The following is a 16,891-nucleotide window of genomic DNA, read 5'->3' on the forward strand; positions in this document are numbered from 1 at the left end:
CCCCACCAGCCCAGCCCCCACCCCTGCTGACTGGTCCACATGTACCTGCCTCTGTCCCACCCTCCCTGGGCCCTGGGGGAGCCACTGGGGAAGCAGAGGGTCAAAGGCATGTGACCTGTGCCATCAACAGGGCCGTCTCACAATGACCCTGTTCGAATGCTCTCCTGTCACTGTCCTGAAATTCTGCATAATTGTGGACAAAGGACCCTACAGTTTTCTTTTGCTCTGAGCCCTTTCCTTTATGGAGCAGGTCTTGCTGTGGGCCGGTATTCCTGTCTGGGAGGTCAGTTATGGGGGGCAGCTCTGTGTGCGTGTCTGTGTGTGCAGGAGCACCGAGGAGTTATGGGACAAGGGTGTCACTTTAGGAATTAGGCTGGACATGCTCGTAGGGGAGCTGGAAATGGAGGGTCTGCAGTGTAAGAGGAATCAGCCATCCCCTTGGACCCTGTCTACACCCTGGAAACCCGGGGGTAGAGGCTGGGCAGTGCTTTCCGAGAAACTTAAAAATATTCTTCTCAGGTGCCTGGATTAGCAGCTGAAGCCTGCACTGGCCTCACTGTCTATTCTTCCCCTTTGGGGTGCCTTCCCCCCTCCCCCGACCATACCACTCCCCTCACCTCAATTCTGAGGGTGACCAGACCAGGGAGCTCTGGGCCACGCAACACAGGGATCGGGGAGTGGTCTTTGCGGGATGACCCAGGGCTGAGTGGTCAGGCTTAGAGGGTCAGGAGATTGTTCCCACTGGCCCCCAAGGTGTTTTTCTGCCCCGTTGTGTGTGACACTGGGCTGACAGGGTGGTGCCCCTGCTGACACAAAGTGTGCAGACAGGTGCCTTGCACACGCTGTGAGTGGCACTGACCACCCAGGGGCTGGAAGGCAGTGTGGACAGCGCCAGATTGGGACCATAATGTGGAGTCTTGTGAGGGGTCTGTGGGGCACCTCCCACCTCCATGGTGGAGCCAAGTGTCTGGTGGGGAGGGGCTGGGGCCCCGGGGGCCTGCAGGGTCAGCGGTCAGGTAGAGCCTCAGACAGGAGAGGACAATGCCAATTCCTCCCTGTTCAGCTCTCACCGGGACCATGGAGGGCTAGGGATCTGGGAACCAGGTTGACCCTGCACACTCAGTGACAATGGTCCTACGTGTGTGTGTGTGTGTGTGTGTGTGTGTGTGTGTGTGTGTGTGTGTAACAGGTCTGGGGGAGTTGGCAAGGTCACATAAGCCTGAGTGTCACTGTTACCTCCACAGGGAGTCCCAGATAACATTGCTGCTCTGAGGGCCAAAATGGTAAGAACCTCTTCCCCATGTATGGTTGGGGGATGCAGGAGGCCTGGGTTCTGCTGGGTGAAGCTGAGAATGTCCTGGCCCACCTGAGACACAGGAGGGAGAAGGACCAGGCCTCTTTGTCCCAACTCTGTCTCTCTTCACAGCATGAGTGTGTGGACGACTTCTGTGATGACCTCCAAAGTCAACCCCAAGCAGACACACAGGTGGGTCAGTGTGCCCCTACTCCCCTTGCCTCCCCAGTTTAAGTGTGGTGGGTGGTTTCTGATGATGGTGATGATGAAGGTGAAAGTTCAGCACCCAGTCCTTACACTGGACAAAATTCCTACCTGTGTGGCAGGTGAGTACACAGGTGGGGGATACAGAGGCCCAGGGATGCTGAGGGAGGTGTCCAAGTCAGAGGGCAATTGATGGCAGGGCAGGGATGTCAGATGCCTGGTCCCCAGGCACGTGGGCTGAACCCTCACCTTGTGGTGAGGGGGGCACAGATGAGAACCAAGCTGGGGCTTGGGGTTTGAGACCGAAAGTGAGAGAGGGTGGGGGGATTTTAAACGGAGCATTGTTTTCCCAGCAGGTCGAGTCAGTCCTAGCAAAGCTGGAGGTGAGTTTGGGTCTTGCCCCTCCCCCAAAGAGTAGCACCCAGGGTTGGATCAGCCAGGTTCTCTGGGTTGCTGTCTCCCTTTGGACTCACCTGGATGCATGGGAGGCCACAGTGGGGACCACAGACCTCAGCAGCAGGGGCAGGTGTGCAGCCTCCACACTTCCTCTCCCCAGGCCCAACTCAGTGAGAACCTGCTTGAAGCTGTGGATGCTGAAGTTCACAACAATGTACTGGTGAGTATGAGCCACTGTCACAGCCCCTTGCTTCCCCTCCACCTTGCTCTCTCTCGCCGTTGGCACTGCCATGTGTGCACATAGCTCCCCTGAGTGGGGGTTGGAGGGATGGCCCCTGAGAGCTCAGGAGGTGCAGCCTTGCTGGCACCGGCCTCCCCACCCAGCACACAGTGGCCAGAGCCCTGCCCTGAATTCACGATGATGAGCCCCGTGGGCCTGGTGCCGGGCTCAGAGGCTAGTACGCCAACAGGCAGGTACACCTCACCATGGTGGTTTACGCCTCGAGGGGAATTGAGGGGCCAGGCCCAGCCTCTGGTAAAAGTCCTGGTGTCTATGGAGCTGTTGGCAGGAAAGCAGACAGTTTCCATTTGGGGGTTCTGTGTCCCAGACTCTCACAAGGCTTGGAGGCCTCAGCCAGGGTCAGGACCTGGGGCTACATCCCCGCTAGGGGGGGTCCCTGAACAGCCTCCCATCCTTGCAGAAGTTCACCCCCATGCTTGGTGAAGTGCAGCAGGAAATCCGTTGTAGAATCCAGAGGCCCTCTGGTACTGACAATCCAGGAGACCCTCTGGCTCTGACAATTCAGGGGACCAGAAGCCGGGAAAGAGCTTTTGGGACAGAACGCTGAGGCAGTTCTGAGAGTGGCTGCAGGAGCTGAAGCGGAAGTTTTTTGTTGTGCTTGCCTGCCTGTGGCAGAAGGTGGCTGCCGGCCTACAGGCCTTGTGCAGTGCGGTTGAGGCCATTTGGGGAGAGTTGAAGCGTTTCTTCTCCTCTGTGGGGCAGGTCTTCAAGAGCCTCATCTAGGTCTAGGGAGCCCCACAGGGTCCGGGAGGAGATTGGCTTCATGTAGAAGCCAATTTGATTTTCCCCTTCTCAGTAAAAATCTTCTGAAGCGACCTTTGCCCTCCTGCTCACCCTTGACCCATCCTTGCAACCTCCCTCACCTCCTGTCCTTCAGGGAGGACACCACCCTGCCCATCAAGCTCTCCCCACATGGGTTTCCTTCTCCAGGTCTGATCTGCCTGTCGCTGTAGTGCTGAAATCCTAATAAAAGTTGATTGAACCAAATGAAGTGCCTGTGGGGATGGAGGCTGGGGGCCCAGTAGTGACAGGCAGAGTTCGTGGGTCAGATGGACCCAGGTGGGGATCCTGGTTCTGGGTGAACAAGGACAAGCCACCTGCCTCTCTAATCTGTAACTAGGGACATTGGTCAAGGACTGACTCATGGTGAGGACTGGACCATCTCAGGCCAGTGCATTGCTTATCGCGGTGCCTGAGGCATAGTAGGTGCTCAGTAATTGCACACTCCTGGGGCACAGGGAGCTCCGGGGAGGGGCTCTGACCCCTCTTTTCTTCTCCTGATCTCCCTCTTTGGGCCTTCACCACTCCAGCTGGGGCCTCACAGCTCCTTGGTCTTTCTCCAAAGATCAGAGCCCCAGGAGCCAGGGAGGGTGCACCCAATCCTGGGCCAGGAGGGAAGGCAGAGTAGGAGGGGTGGGAGTGGGGTCTCGGGGCCTGTGGCCTCCCTCACCTGGGCCTGCAAATGCAGACTGGGCGAGCCGGGACCAAGGCCTGAGGGCCAGCCATGCTCATCATCTCTGAGGCCAAATTCCCCTCCCCCCAATCTCTCCAACCTCACTCCACCCAGCCCTGACTTCCTGCCTCAGGCGTGCTCACAGAGTAGCTTTGCCTTTGGGGATTCTCTGTAACCCACTCTTCCTCCCAACCCCTGAATTGCTGGACCTTCCCTAGGCTCAGAGCTTTTCCTCCCAACTGTGCCTGAGAACTACCTCTACTTTCCCCAGATTTGGGGCTGGTTCTCCTTCAGTCCCTTGAGCTTTGGTTGATGAGTTCACTTCTTTTCCACAAGCATTTGCTAAGGAGCAGTCTTGTGTCAGGTTGCTGGAGGGGCAGTAATTAAAAACAATATTTTTTGAGTGAAAAGTGACAGACAAAAGCAGGAGGTCTATGTGTGCTCTGGAGCTGGGGTGGGCAGCTTTTCTCTCCTGTATTTTTACCAGAAGTCACATGATTTAAAATCTGTCCACCAGAGGGAGAGGCAAACCAAGTCAGCCTGATGGGCAGGAAGAAGGTGGGGCAAACCTACAAGGCAGCTTTGGGTTTAGAGGAGTATGATGGTTAGGGGTCCCCAACTGTCAACCTGACTTGGCTGTGGGCAGGTTAGTTTTTCCTGTTAGCATTTTCAGTTAGAATTAGTTACCAATGTTACAGAAGAAGAGGTTTCCCTTATTAATCCAGAATCTGGGATTTTAAGTTTTATTCATTTTAATTAATTTAAACAGCCACATATGGCTGGAGGATACTGTATTGGACACAGAGGGTTAGTGGTAGATTCCAGAGGAGAAAAAATTCCGGGGTGAGATTGGTTGGCCTTACCAAGAGCTGCCTGGGACAGAAACCCTCCCTCCAACTCCCAACGCGTGCGCGCGCGCGTGCGCGCGCACACACACACGCACACAAACAGTCTGAGCCTTTTCAGGTGGGAGGAACTCCCCCTGGACCTGCTCCCATCCAGCCTACTTCTGAAGGGGTTGGGGAAGGAGAAATGCATCATCGTGATACAGTGGGGAGGGTAAAAGGTGGCACTTTGGTGCACTTAAAAAAGACATAAAGAGAGACCACTTTCAAGACGGCTGTTTTACTTTGGGTATTTTAAAATACATTCCTGAGGCCTGGAAGAGTTCCCTGTGGGGATGGGAAGAAGTACTGTGCAGGGTCGGTGGAGCCAGAGAGAGGCGGCTGGGGTGTGAGGGCAGCGCCATCCACTGCAGCCTTGGAGGCCAGGCACACCGGGGAGATGCACGTGGGACAGACCTGGCGGAACCAGGCGAAGCTAGTACAGGGTCTCCCGGGCGTGGGTTCTCAGGTGGCGCAGCAGGTGGGAGTTGCGGCTGAAGCTGCGGCCACACTGTGTGCAGGAGTAGGGCCTGGCCCCCGTGTGCACCAGCATGTGCCGCAGTAGGTTGCAGCTGCGGCTGAAGATCTTGCCGCACTCCAGGCACTCCTGGGGGGGCTCGGCCTGCCCAGATGCGCCCTCATCCCCCGCCCCGGCATGGGTGGCCAGGTGGCGCTGCAGGTGGGCGTTGCGCCGGAAGCTGCGGCCGCACTTCTGGCAGCTGTAGGGCCGCTCGCCCGTGTGGCTGCGGCGGTGGCGGGCCAGGTTGGAGCTGTTGCGGAAGCGGTGGCCGCACGTGTCACAGACGTGAGGCTTCTCCCCGGTGTGGATGCGCTGGTGGCGCGCCAGGTGGGCGCTCTGGCTAAAGCCCTCGCCGCACTCGCTGCAGCGGCAGGGCTTCTCCCCCGTGTGGCTGCGCCGGTGACGGGCGAGGTCCTGCGTCTGGCTGAAGCTCTTGCCGCACTGGGCGCAGTGGTGGGGCCTCGGGCCGCCGTGGGTCAGGAGGTGGCGGGCGAGGCCGGCCCTTCGCATGAAGCGCTTCCCGCAGTGCGGGCAGCTGTAGGGCTTCTCGCCCGTGTGCACCCGCTGGTGGCAGACCAGCTGGGAGCTCTGACTGAAGCTGCGGCCGCAGACCTGGCAGGAGAAGGGCCGCTCGCCTGTGTGCACACGCCGGTGTGCCCCCAGGTGCTCGCTGCGCCGGAAAGCCTTGCCGCAGTCGCCGCACACGTAGGGCCTGAGCTCGGGCCCGGGACGCAGGCTGCCCGAGCACTCGGAGCACTGGTGGCCCTGGTCCTTGGCGTGGATCCGCAGATGGCGCTTGAGGCTGGAGCGGCGCTGGAAGGTTTGGCCGCAGTGGGAGCATAGGACGATGGCCAGCTCGGGGGGCGCTGGGGTCTTGGTCTCCGGGGCGCCTGGGGGCTTTTGGTCCTGGGCGTGCGCCAGCAGGTGCTGCATGAGGCGGGCCCGGCGCTGGAAGCCCTGGCCGCACTCGGCGCACAGGAAGGCGGGCTCGGAGGAGTGTGTCTGCAGGTGTTTGCTCAGGTGCGAGCTCTGGCGGAAGCGGTGGCCGCAGAGGTGGCAGGTGTGCGGCCGCTCATCCGTGTGCGTGCGCATGTGCAGCTTGAGGATGGAGCTGCGGCCGAAGCTCTTCCCGCAGCACAAGCACAGGAAGGACCGCGCGCCCGGGTGAGACCGCAGCTGGTGCGTCTCCAGGCGGGCCAGCTGTGGGAAGCTCACCCCGCAGTCTGTGCAGATGAACTTTATCTCCGGCTCCGACTTGGGGGCGCCCCCAGCCACTTTGACCTCGAGAACTTCACTCCTGTCGGGAGGGGACATTTCTCCACCGGGGCCGCCCACCTCAGGGCCCAGGCCGAGCGACTGAGTGTGAGGCTCTTCCGCAACCCTGGGACTCTCTGCCTGAGACTTTGCTGAGGTGGCAGCGGGCCAGGACACCCCTTTCGGTTCCTCTTCTTTAAACGCCTCGTCTGGGGTTCTGCCTCCAAATCCTGGGAAAGAAGCAGAAAACAGAACGGGTCAGGCCTTTTCAGAGGCGCTTCTGGGAATCGCCAGAACCTCAGTGCCTGGAAGCAGAAAGAATCCCAGAATCCTGCAAAGCTGGTAGGTGGGCAGAGGGTGGGTAAAAACCAAATAACAGGGGCTTCCCTGGTGGCGCAGTGGTTGAGAGTCCGCCTGCCGATGCAGGGGACACGGGTTCGTGCCCCGGTCCGGGAAGATCCCACATGCCACGGAGTGGCTGGACCTGTGAGCCATGGCTGCTGAGCCTGCACGTCCAGAGCCTGTGCTCCGCAACGGGAGAAGCCACACAGTGAGAGGCCCAGGTACCGCAAAAAAAAAAAAAAAAAAAAAAACCACCAAATAACATACAGTTTACCGTTTTAAGGTGTATAATTCTGGTCCATTAAAAATGTTGTGCAACCATCACCACTATATCTATGTCATTCTCCCAAATGGAGACCCATACCCATTAGCAAGCCCTTCCATGACCACCTATTTTATTTTATTTTATTTTAGCTGTTGTAATTAATTTTACTGAAGTATAGTTGATTTATAATATTGTGTTAATTTCTGCTGTACAAAAATGGATTCAGTTACAGATATATTCTTTTCCATTATGTTTTATTAGAGGATATTGAATATAGTTCCCTGTGCTGTACTGTAGGACCTTGCTGTTTATCCAGTCTATATATAATAGTTTGCATGTGCTAATCCCAAACTCCCAATCCATCCCTCCCTCCCACTCCCTTCCCCTTGGCAATCACAAGTCTGTTCTCTATGGCTGTGAGTCTGTTTCATAGATCAGTTGATTTGTGTCATATTTTAGATTCCACATATAAATGATATCATATGGTATTTGCCATGACCACCTTATTTATTTATTTATTGGCCATGCTGCACAGCTTGCGGGATCTTAGTTCCCTGACCAGGAATTGAACCCGGGCCCACGGCAATGAAAGCCCAGAGTCCTAACTGCTGGATGGCCAGGGAATTCCCGACCACCTATTTTAAAAGCTCAAAGTTTTGGGGGTTGATGTTTAGACCCAATGAGGCTTAAAATAGCCCTGTATAGATACAGACATATCAATATATATCTATATCTATATATCAATATATATCAATATATATATCAGTATATACTACCTCATCAGAATAGTCCATTTTTTGCCAAAGAGGTCAAAAAGTCAGGTAGGGACCACCCCTGACAGGCAAAGAAAACCCTTCAGTGGTCATAAACCTTGGAAAAAGGCCTCTTACCCAGAGGATGCACAGGCCAAGCCTTCTTTGCTGGGACATCTTCAAAGGTTAGGGACTCCTGTGACCAAAGGAGGGGCAGAGATTGTCAGTGAGTGAGGAATGGGGCTCTAGGACCTGAGGGGGATGAAGAACTTTCAAGGTTTAAATTAAGAAAAACATGGGGGCTTCCCTGGTGGAGCAGTGGTTGAGAATCTGCCTGCCAATGCAGGGGACATGGGTTCGTGCCCTGGTCTGGGAAGATGCTGCGGAGCAACTAGGCCCGTGAGCCACAACTACTGAGCCTGCGCGTCTGGAGCCTGTTTCCCGCAACAAGAGAGGCCGTGATAGTGAAAGGCCTGCGTACGGCGATGAAGAGTGGCCCCCACACTGTGATGAAGAGTGGCCCCCGCTTGCTGCAACTAGACAAAGCCCTCGCATGAAACGAAGACCCAACACAGCGGGCTTCCCTGGTGGCGTAGTGGTTGCGCGTCCGCCTGCCGATGCAGGGGAGCCGGGTTCGCGCCCCGGTCTGGGAGGATCCCACGTGCCGCGGAGCGGCTGGGCCCGTGAGCCATGGCCGCTGGGCCTGCGCATCCGGAGCCTGTGCTCCGCAGCGGGAGAGGCCACAGCAGAGGGAGGCCCGCATCCCACAAAAAAAAAAAAAAAAAAAAAAAAAGACCCAACACAGCCAAAAATAAATAAATAAATAATCCTTTAAAAAAAAGAAAAAAGAAAAGAAAAACAGGGATTTGCTAAAACGTCAGAGGCAGAAAACATTCCAGGGTGTGAGATCGACCTGGAGTGAGGGGACCAGTCCGGCTCACCAGCACAGCTGCTAGCTCCTGATCTCCAGAGTTCTCCTCTGGCCACAGCTCAGGGCCCTGGGGGGCTGACAGCACTGGGGGAGAAAGAAAGAGCTATTAGAAGCCAGTCTACCACCATGTGGCTCCGAGGACGTGCACCCATCGTCAGGGCCCCGTGACAGGCATCTTGGCTCTCCCCCATTCCTGTCAACTAGGGAGGCTGCCCCCTTCCTTCCCCATCCTCACCCACCTGGCCCCTCAGCTCCCACCGCACACCAGGCCTCCACCTTCCTTAGGCCCCAGCTCCTCACCGCTCTCTTGCGGGGCCTGAAATGTTCTCTTGGGACCTGGGCTCAGTGGCTGCTTTGAACTTGGGGGACATCTCCAGGCCCCCATCTCAGCAGGCTTGGAGGGCACTGGCTGGGACGGTGAGAGTTCCTGCGATGGCTCCAGGGCTGGAGGCCCTTCTGAGGGCACTTCCTTCTTGGGGCTGTAGCTGGAGACTTGGGAAGAGCCCCCCTGTTCCTCCAAGGTGACCTCTGCACGGGGACAATTCTTGCCAGCATTAAAACTAAAATCCTGTTCAGAACACATTCATGTTAGGTGACGGACAGGATGGTAATCCAAGTCCTACTAACTCCCTAGGGCCATGGGACTGAGGAAAGGTGAGGGTCAGACAGGGAGGGAGTTAGGAGGTCAAGAAGGAGCCGGCAGAGGAAGGAAAGTGGGGTTTAGTGACTTCTTTTTTTTTTGCCTCACTGCGCAGTGTGCAGGACCTTAGTTCCCCGACCAGGGATCGAACCCACACCCCCTGCAGTGGAAGCACGGAGTCTTAATCACTGGACCGCCAGGGAAGTCCCAGCTCAGTGATTTCTTAATGGGATGATAAAGTCCCTGTCTTTCCACCTGCTGTCCAGCCCGCCTGGCTGCCCCCCTCTTACCAGCGGCCCCACATTGCTGGACTCCCTCTGGACACCCTCCAGCAGCAACACCACCTCTTCGCCATCCCTAAGCTGCTGGCCCTGGAGCCGGGCCAGGAGGTGTGGGGGCAGCACGCTCAGGAACTGCTCCAGCACCAGCAGCTCCAGGATCTGCTTCTTGGTGTGCAAAGCCGGCCGCAGCCAGTGGCTACAGAGCTCCCGGAGGCGGCTCAGGGATGCCCTCGGCCCCATGTCCTCCTGATACTGGAAGCACCTGAAGAGCTGGTGAGCCACCTCGGGCCGTGGCCTGGCCTCTGGCCGCCTGGGGTCCTCCTGGCCGGCAGCCTCCTCCTCCTCCAGTTTGACTGCTCCGAGCTGCTCTGGCTCCCGTGCAGCCGGGCCTGGTTCTGCAAGCATCCTTCACCTTGGGGATGCCTCACAGTGGTTGCTCCAACTCTCGTGTCTCTCTCCCTCTCGGCTCCCACACCTGGGGTGTTAACGGATGCCTACAGATGTGGTCTCCAGAGGAATCGTTTCTCGAACTGGTCACGAGTAGTGGCTCAGCCTGACCAACGCACCAAAAGGCAGAGAAAACGGATTATTCAGTATTCTCATTCCCTCCTGCAACATTTAGAAGTTCACCTCACTTTACCCCAGTGATCAAAGTTGGCATTCCTGAGACAGGACAGTCTGGCTTTCCCTGCCTCTTGATATGGTGCCACGGGGAGTACCTGGCACCACCGAAGATGAGTCCTTGCCAAAAATGTTCCATCGTTATCCAATCCAGCCTTTAGACCCAACTTCCAGGTTAAAGGGCATTGTAGGGAATAAAAAGTTGGCAGAGAGGCTAAGAGTGATGGTGTTTAAAGGTACAAACTTGTAACAAGTATTAAATAAGCCATAGACATCTAATGCACAGTATAACAAATACAGACAATAATATTGTACTATAATATAATTATGTAATATGATACATATTACATTACAATCATATTATAACATATAAATGCTGTATATCTTAAACTTGCTTAAGGTTATATGTCAAATTTATAAAAACAACAACAACAACAAGCAAACAAGTCAAATATCCCTTGAGGAAACGACCAAACAAATCCCAAAGACAGGACATTACGGGAAACAAGTGGCCCAGGTTCTTCAGAGTCTGTTATGAAAAATAAGTGCCTGTAGGGGACACATTGCTCTAGAGGAGACTAACAGCTGATATAACGAAATGCAGGAACCTTGATTGGATCCTAATTTAAAACAAAAAACGAAAGGCTCTAAAAGCTATTCTGGGGTCAGTTGGGGAAATCTGAATATGGGTGGAGCACTGGGCGATAATGGAGATGACTACCAACTTCTGAGATGAGATTCCAGTGTTGTGGTATGTAGGATATTTCTTTATTCTTAGAAAATGTTGAAGGGTTTGGAAGTGATGGGGCATGAGGATTCAGCCACATTTATGGATGGACAAGGCAATTGTGGCAAAATTATAGCAATTGTTGAATCTGGGAGATTGGTGTATGGATTCACCAATTCATTGCATTGCTCTTTCAACTTCTCTGGAAGTTTGAGAATTTTAAAGATAAAAGGTTGGCAGGAGGGGGGAGTAGTTCATGCATGTGATCACTCCTTGACCAGACTTCCTGACCCTCACTTTCTGGCTCTGGAGGTGGTTCTCAGCAGTCAAGGCCAAGGCCACCCAGCTTACCAGTGCAGGGCTGAGCTCCCACCTGGTGTTCCAATCTCCTTCCCTCCCTGGGTTCCATCCCTAGAGACAGGCTGGGATGAGCCAGGGAGCTGGGATGGGTGGGTGGATCTCCACATGGGACTGAAGCTTACTGCTTGCAGAAGTCTGTGACAGATGTGTTCCCAAGGCAGGCCAAAGCAGTCTCACTCACTTCAGAGGCCTCTAGTGGGTGCACCCTTGGGAGCTGGGTGATGGCAGGAGAGGCAGTCATTTCCCTTTCTTTCCTAATTTTTTTTTTTTTTTTTTAGTTCTGGATTCTTCCTTGGTCTACCCCTCTGGGAGGTATCCACATCAACCCTGTGAGTCTGGCTAGCATTAAAAAAAAAGTGCTTCTAATTGACCGACAGGGGGCAGTGGTTCCATAGGACTATTCCTTCCTTTTGGGGTAGCCGAGACCTACCTAGGCGGAGCTGACCCAAGTTCAGCACGCACAGGGGACTCAGTTCAGTCATTCAGCACAACCCAGAAGGCTTATTCTTCGGATATGGAAACCCAATTTCCTACGTGTCTCTGCCCTCCCTGCTCTCCAGCTTCAGGACTGCAGATGAACTTCTCCCAAACCTGTCCCCCACCCCCATCAGGAACATCCCAGGCAGAGGAATGGGAAGAAACCCTCTTGCATCACTTCCCACCACGTAAAGGGAGTGGAGCAGTGCCCGACACCTGCTAGAGAGTAGACGTCGGGTGTGCCTAATGAGAACACCTTACTGTTCTCATTACTGAGAGATAACCACAGGTAACAACCACAGGTAACAGCTAGTCCTATCACTGACCCATTTTACAGCCCAGGACACCCAGACTCAGAGGTACAGACATTTCCCCAAGACAGCCCAGCCTTGACAATGGAGCCAGGGAGAAGTCAGCCTGGTCAAGAGCTTTGGATAGTTTAAGTCCCCTTGATTCAGGGCTGAGGGATCTCTGAACCTCCTTTGCAGGTGGGGTGAGTGGGGTATGATGTGGTAAAAGAACAAAGGAAACGCGTGTGTTTTAAGGCTGGGCCTAGCACTTCCCGCACAGGGGAGAGGGTAGTGATGCTAAAACACAGACCCAGGCCTACGTGCTGGCCACCTGACTAGCCCCCGACCCCTAGCCTCCCTCCACCTCCCTCCAGCATCTTCCCAGCTTCCCTCTCTCTCCCCCACCTACCCACTCCCTCCGGCCTGTCTGCAGTCTCCCCCCACCACTCCAGAATCTCCCCAGCTTTCCCCTACCTCCATTCTATCCCCCACAGCCTTGTCCAACGTCCGTTCCTTCCTGCACTTTGGCACATGGGGCTCCTTCCACCCACTGGTACCTCTCTTCTGGGACTCCACACACACCACCCACCTGGCTACCTTGCAGTTTTAATTATTGAGGAATGCATGCAAAAATGTCTGGTGCAGAAAAGGTCTTTACTAAATGTTCAGGAAAATGGGTTTTTGTTTTATTGTGTTTTGGTAGCATGAGCAAAATAATTAGAGAACCAATCACGTGTGATCAGGAACCCTGTATTAACAGCTGGCATGTACTGAGTGCTTATCTGTATGGGCTCTGCTTAGGGTCACTTCATCCCACTCCAGCCCACGCAGTAAGTTATAATTTCTCCATTTGACAGGTGCAAAGACCAAGCTCTGAGAGGATGGGTGACTTGCTCAAGGTCACACCAGGGAGAGCCAAGATTTTCTTTAAGGGGAGAACGCTGATTTTATGGTGTGAAAGCTCAGAAACAGAAAAGGACCCAATTCCCCTCCCACCCTGTGCGACTTGCCTAGTCTTAACCAGAATATTACAGCATGAATCAGAAAAAACAAGGGCATTCCGATTTCCAGCCCTCAGGCCTAGGCATGTGGGGCGCCGGAACCTTCAGGGGAGGTCTCTCCAAAAGGTTTGAAAGAGGTGGAATTCAAGGGACGAAGGCCCTGGAGAGTCTCTCCCTCCCCCCAAGTCTCCAGGACAAAAGCTTTGTTAATATGCGCATCTGTGGGGGGTGGGCTGGGTTGCAGGGGGAGCTCTTCAGCCATCCTCCGATATTTGACCAGCTTAATTTGGAACCTCGAAAGGCGGAGAGGCTTAGGCTAGACCAGCCTGGGGTGGAGGTGCTGCCACCAGACCCACCCAGACAATGGGAGCACCCAGAGCCGGGGTCCTCGGCCAGGAGTTCTCCCTTTCTCCCTGGATCGCTCGTCTTTGTTGGCCGGGCTCCCCTCCAGTGCTGGGCTGAGTCGATGAGTCCGGTCCACCTGGGGGACCATGGAGCCTGCCTTCCACTCCCCAGTGGGTACAGCAAGCCCACGACACAGGAAGTCCAGCGACCCTCCCGAATGTCCCCATTGCCACAGGTCCGCCAGTACTCCCCGGCCCTGGTCTCCCGGGCATGGACCAACCACATCCACCCAAGGCTTTCTTCCAGCACCCTAATCCCCCATCCCACCACAGAGGCCTGGAGCCCCCTTTCTCTCTCCAAGCTACAACGAACCCCTTAAGTCTGTCCTGGCAGCCTGCACCCCAGGCCTCCCTGCAACTCACCACTCGGGGTTCCCACTACAGAGGTGGAGGTGCTGAGGGGTTCTCTGAGGGCCCCCAGGGCCAGAGTCAGCCTCGGCCAACCTGGGAAATGACTCCGGGAAAATGGAACAGGAAGTTCCCTTCTCCAATCCCATCCAGGTGGTGAGGGGGGCTTCCTAGAGTTAACCCTTAACCTCCCAGTTTGGGAGTGGGGTGGGGAGAGGGCGGGGCCAGAGAAATAAAGACAAAGCAGTGGATCCAGATTCCGAACCAGGCCTGTATTTGAGAGTCTAACTACCCCTCCGAGTAACAGCTGCCCCCCTCCTAATCAGGACTGGCCCTGTGCCCCTTGGTGGTGTGTCAGCCTGTACTTTTTGGGGGACAAGAGTTGCCATTTACAAATGCTTGCTGGGACTTCCCTGGTGGTGCAGTGGTTAAGACTCTGTGCTTCCACTGCAGGGGGCACGGGTTCGTCCCTGGTCAGGGAAGTTCCACATGGCGCTAGGTGTGGCCAAAAAAAAAAAACTTGCTGTGTGCCGGGCACTGAGGATACTGAGGTAAACGGGCACTGAGGATACTGAGGTAAACGTGAGGGACAGTCCCTGACCTCAGGGGGCTTGCACGCCAGGGTACAGGAGCAAACCACAGGTGCTAATTAGAAAATGGAACAGGACCATGTGATGGGGAAGAGAGGGCACTGGTCGACACTGCCACCTAAAATCCTCCCAAGAATCTTTAGAGGTGGCTTTTGTCCCAGCTTTACTAATGACCAAGCAGGGGCTCCCAGGAGGGGAAGTGACCTCACCAACAGCCTTGAGTCCAACTCTAACTCCAAAGTCAAGCCTTTCCCTTTGCTCTAAAGGGCATCTTTGCATCATGCCCTTGGCTCCAGCCAGATGGGCACTTCCCTCTGGGGAGTCAGCGGTGCCTCGCTGAGCGTTCACGGCTTCAACCTGCTCAGAGGCTGCCCCGACGGGCGGCCAGACCCTGCGCTTGCTCTGGCTCCTCGGCCGGGTCTTGTCTCCTGCACTTAACAGCACCTGGGCTTCTCCTATTCCATTATTTTAATTGTCTAGCGTGGATCTCATTGGACCAAAGCTCCCTGCGGATAGTGGTCCGTTTCCCTTGTCAGCTCTGCATCCTCCGCGCTAGCCTAGCGCCTGGCACACGTGAGGACAGACAAAATGGATGAGGAACCGCCGGGCAGAGAGTCTACCGCCCTCCGAGGTCTGCTGGCACCCCGCACCGGGCGCTCCACCGCGCGGACTCCCTCCACCTCGGGGGCAGTCGGGGGCTACTGAGCCCCCCTCTCTGGGGCGGGCCAGGAAACCCACCCAGGGCGGGACTATGAAACCCCACCCCGGATGTGGAAAGGAAACCCCGCCGCTGGGCCTGGCCTGGGAGGCGGGGCGGAGGCGTCTCCTGTACCCCTATACCTAGGCTGGACCATCACGCCCCCTCCCCCGGGCACCGCCGCCCCTGCCCCGCCTCCAGGACTGACGCGCGCACCTATGGCTGCCGCCTTCGTGGACGAGGCCGTGTCTGACCCCTGGAGTGGGGGCAACTCGACCGGGAGCTGCGGGGCCTTGTCTAGACATGATGGGGGAGAACAGCAGGAAGGAACGTGGCCTCCTCGGGTGAGGTGGTCTCGGTGCCTCGGGCCTGGAGCGTCCAGGTGAGAGCCTGTGGGAGCTGCCTGGGATCACAGAGGGAAGGCTCGGTGTTTGCTGTTGACTCTGTCTTCCAGGCCTTCGACTCAGGTGCACACCTTTCCTGGAAATCTGTCAGAACAGCAGAGACCAAGTTGACCTAACCCCCAGAAATAGCATCCGGGCAGAAAGGCAAGTGCCTGGAGTGAGACAAGATCAACACTAGCTTTTGGCCTCCTTCAATCCTAACTCTCGGCCCAGGTATGGGCTTTGGCTAATACCCGCGCTCCTGGCCCACCACGCGCGCGCACCATTCATTCGGGAAATATTTGCTTCCCCGAGTGTATCCGGGCATTGTCCCCGACCCCGGGTACCAGTGCTGAATAGAAGGGACAAGTGCTGCCCCCTTGAGGCTTACAGACCGGGCAGGACCAGATCACGAGGGCAAGGTTTATTAACCCAAATTACTTTGCAGAAATAAAGGGCTTAAGGGAATTCCCTAGCGGTCCGGTGGTTAGGACTCGGCGCTTTCGATGTCGGGCCCGGGTTCAATCCCTGGTCCGGGAACTAAGATGCTGCAAGCCGCGTGGCGAGGGAAAAAAAAAAAAAAAGAACATTTAAGTCCCTTCAAATTCGTCCTTTTCTTTGAAAATATCAATACACTCCCCTCTCCCAGAGTCTTAGCCACTGAGAGACGAAAATTCTTGTGAAGTTGCTCGATTGTTACTTTACTCCATTTAGTAAAAATGATAAACGCATCTTCAAAGGACTTTTAATATACATCTACCTGTTTAGGATATATATCAATATCCTCTAAAATTATTTTGAAAGTGCACACTTAAACTATTCTAGTTGTTACCTTAGATTTTGGGGGGAAGTAACTGGTGTCTAAAAAACAAACAAAAGGGCTTCCCCGGTGGCGCAGTGGTTGAGAATCTGCCTGCTAATGCAGGGGACACGGGTTCGAGCCCTGGTCTGGGAAGATCCCACATGCCGCGGAGCAACTAGGCCCGTGAGCCACAACTACTGAGCCTGCGCGACTGGAGCCTGTGCTCTGCAACAAGAAAGGCCGCGATAGTGAGGCCCGCGCACCGCGATGAAGAGTGGCCCCCGCTCATCACAACTAGAGAAAGGCCTCGCACAGAAACGAAGACCCAACACAGCCAAAAGTAAATAAATAAAATAAAAATAAAAAACAAACAACAAACCCCAGCTTACCATTTATTTATTAAATATGAAAAAAAATTAAGTTTAGTATTATCCAGGTCAGCAAAAGCACCTGAAAATACTGAGTGATGGGGTCTTCTTCTTTCCTCTTATCTCTTCAGAGATTGCAAAAGAAAAACAAATTTCCTTGTATTTTCAGTTTCCTTAGGATTCCTCCATTTAGAATTATTGAGGGCAAAGGGAGAACTCCTTCTCCAGCTCTGGGAAGAATTACTATTAAAAACACTATGATCCCTTGATTGGCCTTTGGTTCATCCAGTGGCTTAAATGCCTGTC

The 16,891-nt window shown here is 54.9% G+C and overlaps 1 protein-coding gene across 1 annotated transcript; it reads right to left on the reverse strand.

Moving 5' to 3' along the window:
- Positions 1-4,968: 4,968 nt before the first annotated feature.
- Positions 4,969-9,757, reverse strand: ZSCAN10 (zinc finger and SCAN domain containing 10). The gene is made up of 5 exons (XM_007100016.3): positions 9,527-9,757; positions 8,897-9,164; positions 8,607-8,671; positions 7,804-7,861; positions 4,969-6,536 (listed from the first exon to the last, which is right to left on the reverse strand). Exons 1-5 carry the CDS (start codon positions 9,755-9,757, stop codon positions 4,969-4,971), a joined length of 2,190 nt encoding a protein of 729 aa, XP_007100078.3.
- Between the last annotated feature and the right edge of the window lie 7,134 nt (positions 9,758-16,891).

This window comes from Physeter macrocephalus, chromosome 14 (genome assembly GCF_002837175.3).
Source record: "Physeter macrocephalus isolate SW-GA chromosome 14, ASM283717v5, whole genome shotgun sequence".
In the NCBI taxonomy this organism is placed as follows: Eukaryota; Metazoa; Chordata; class Mammalia; order Artiodactyla; family Physeteridae; genus Physeter; species Physeter macrocephalus.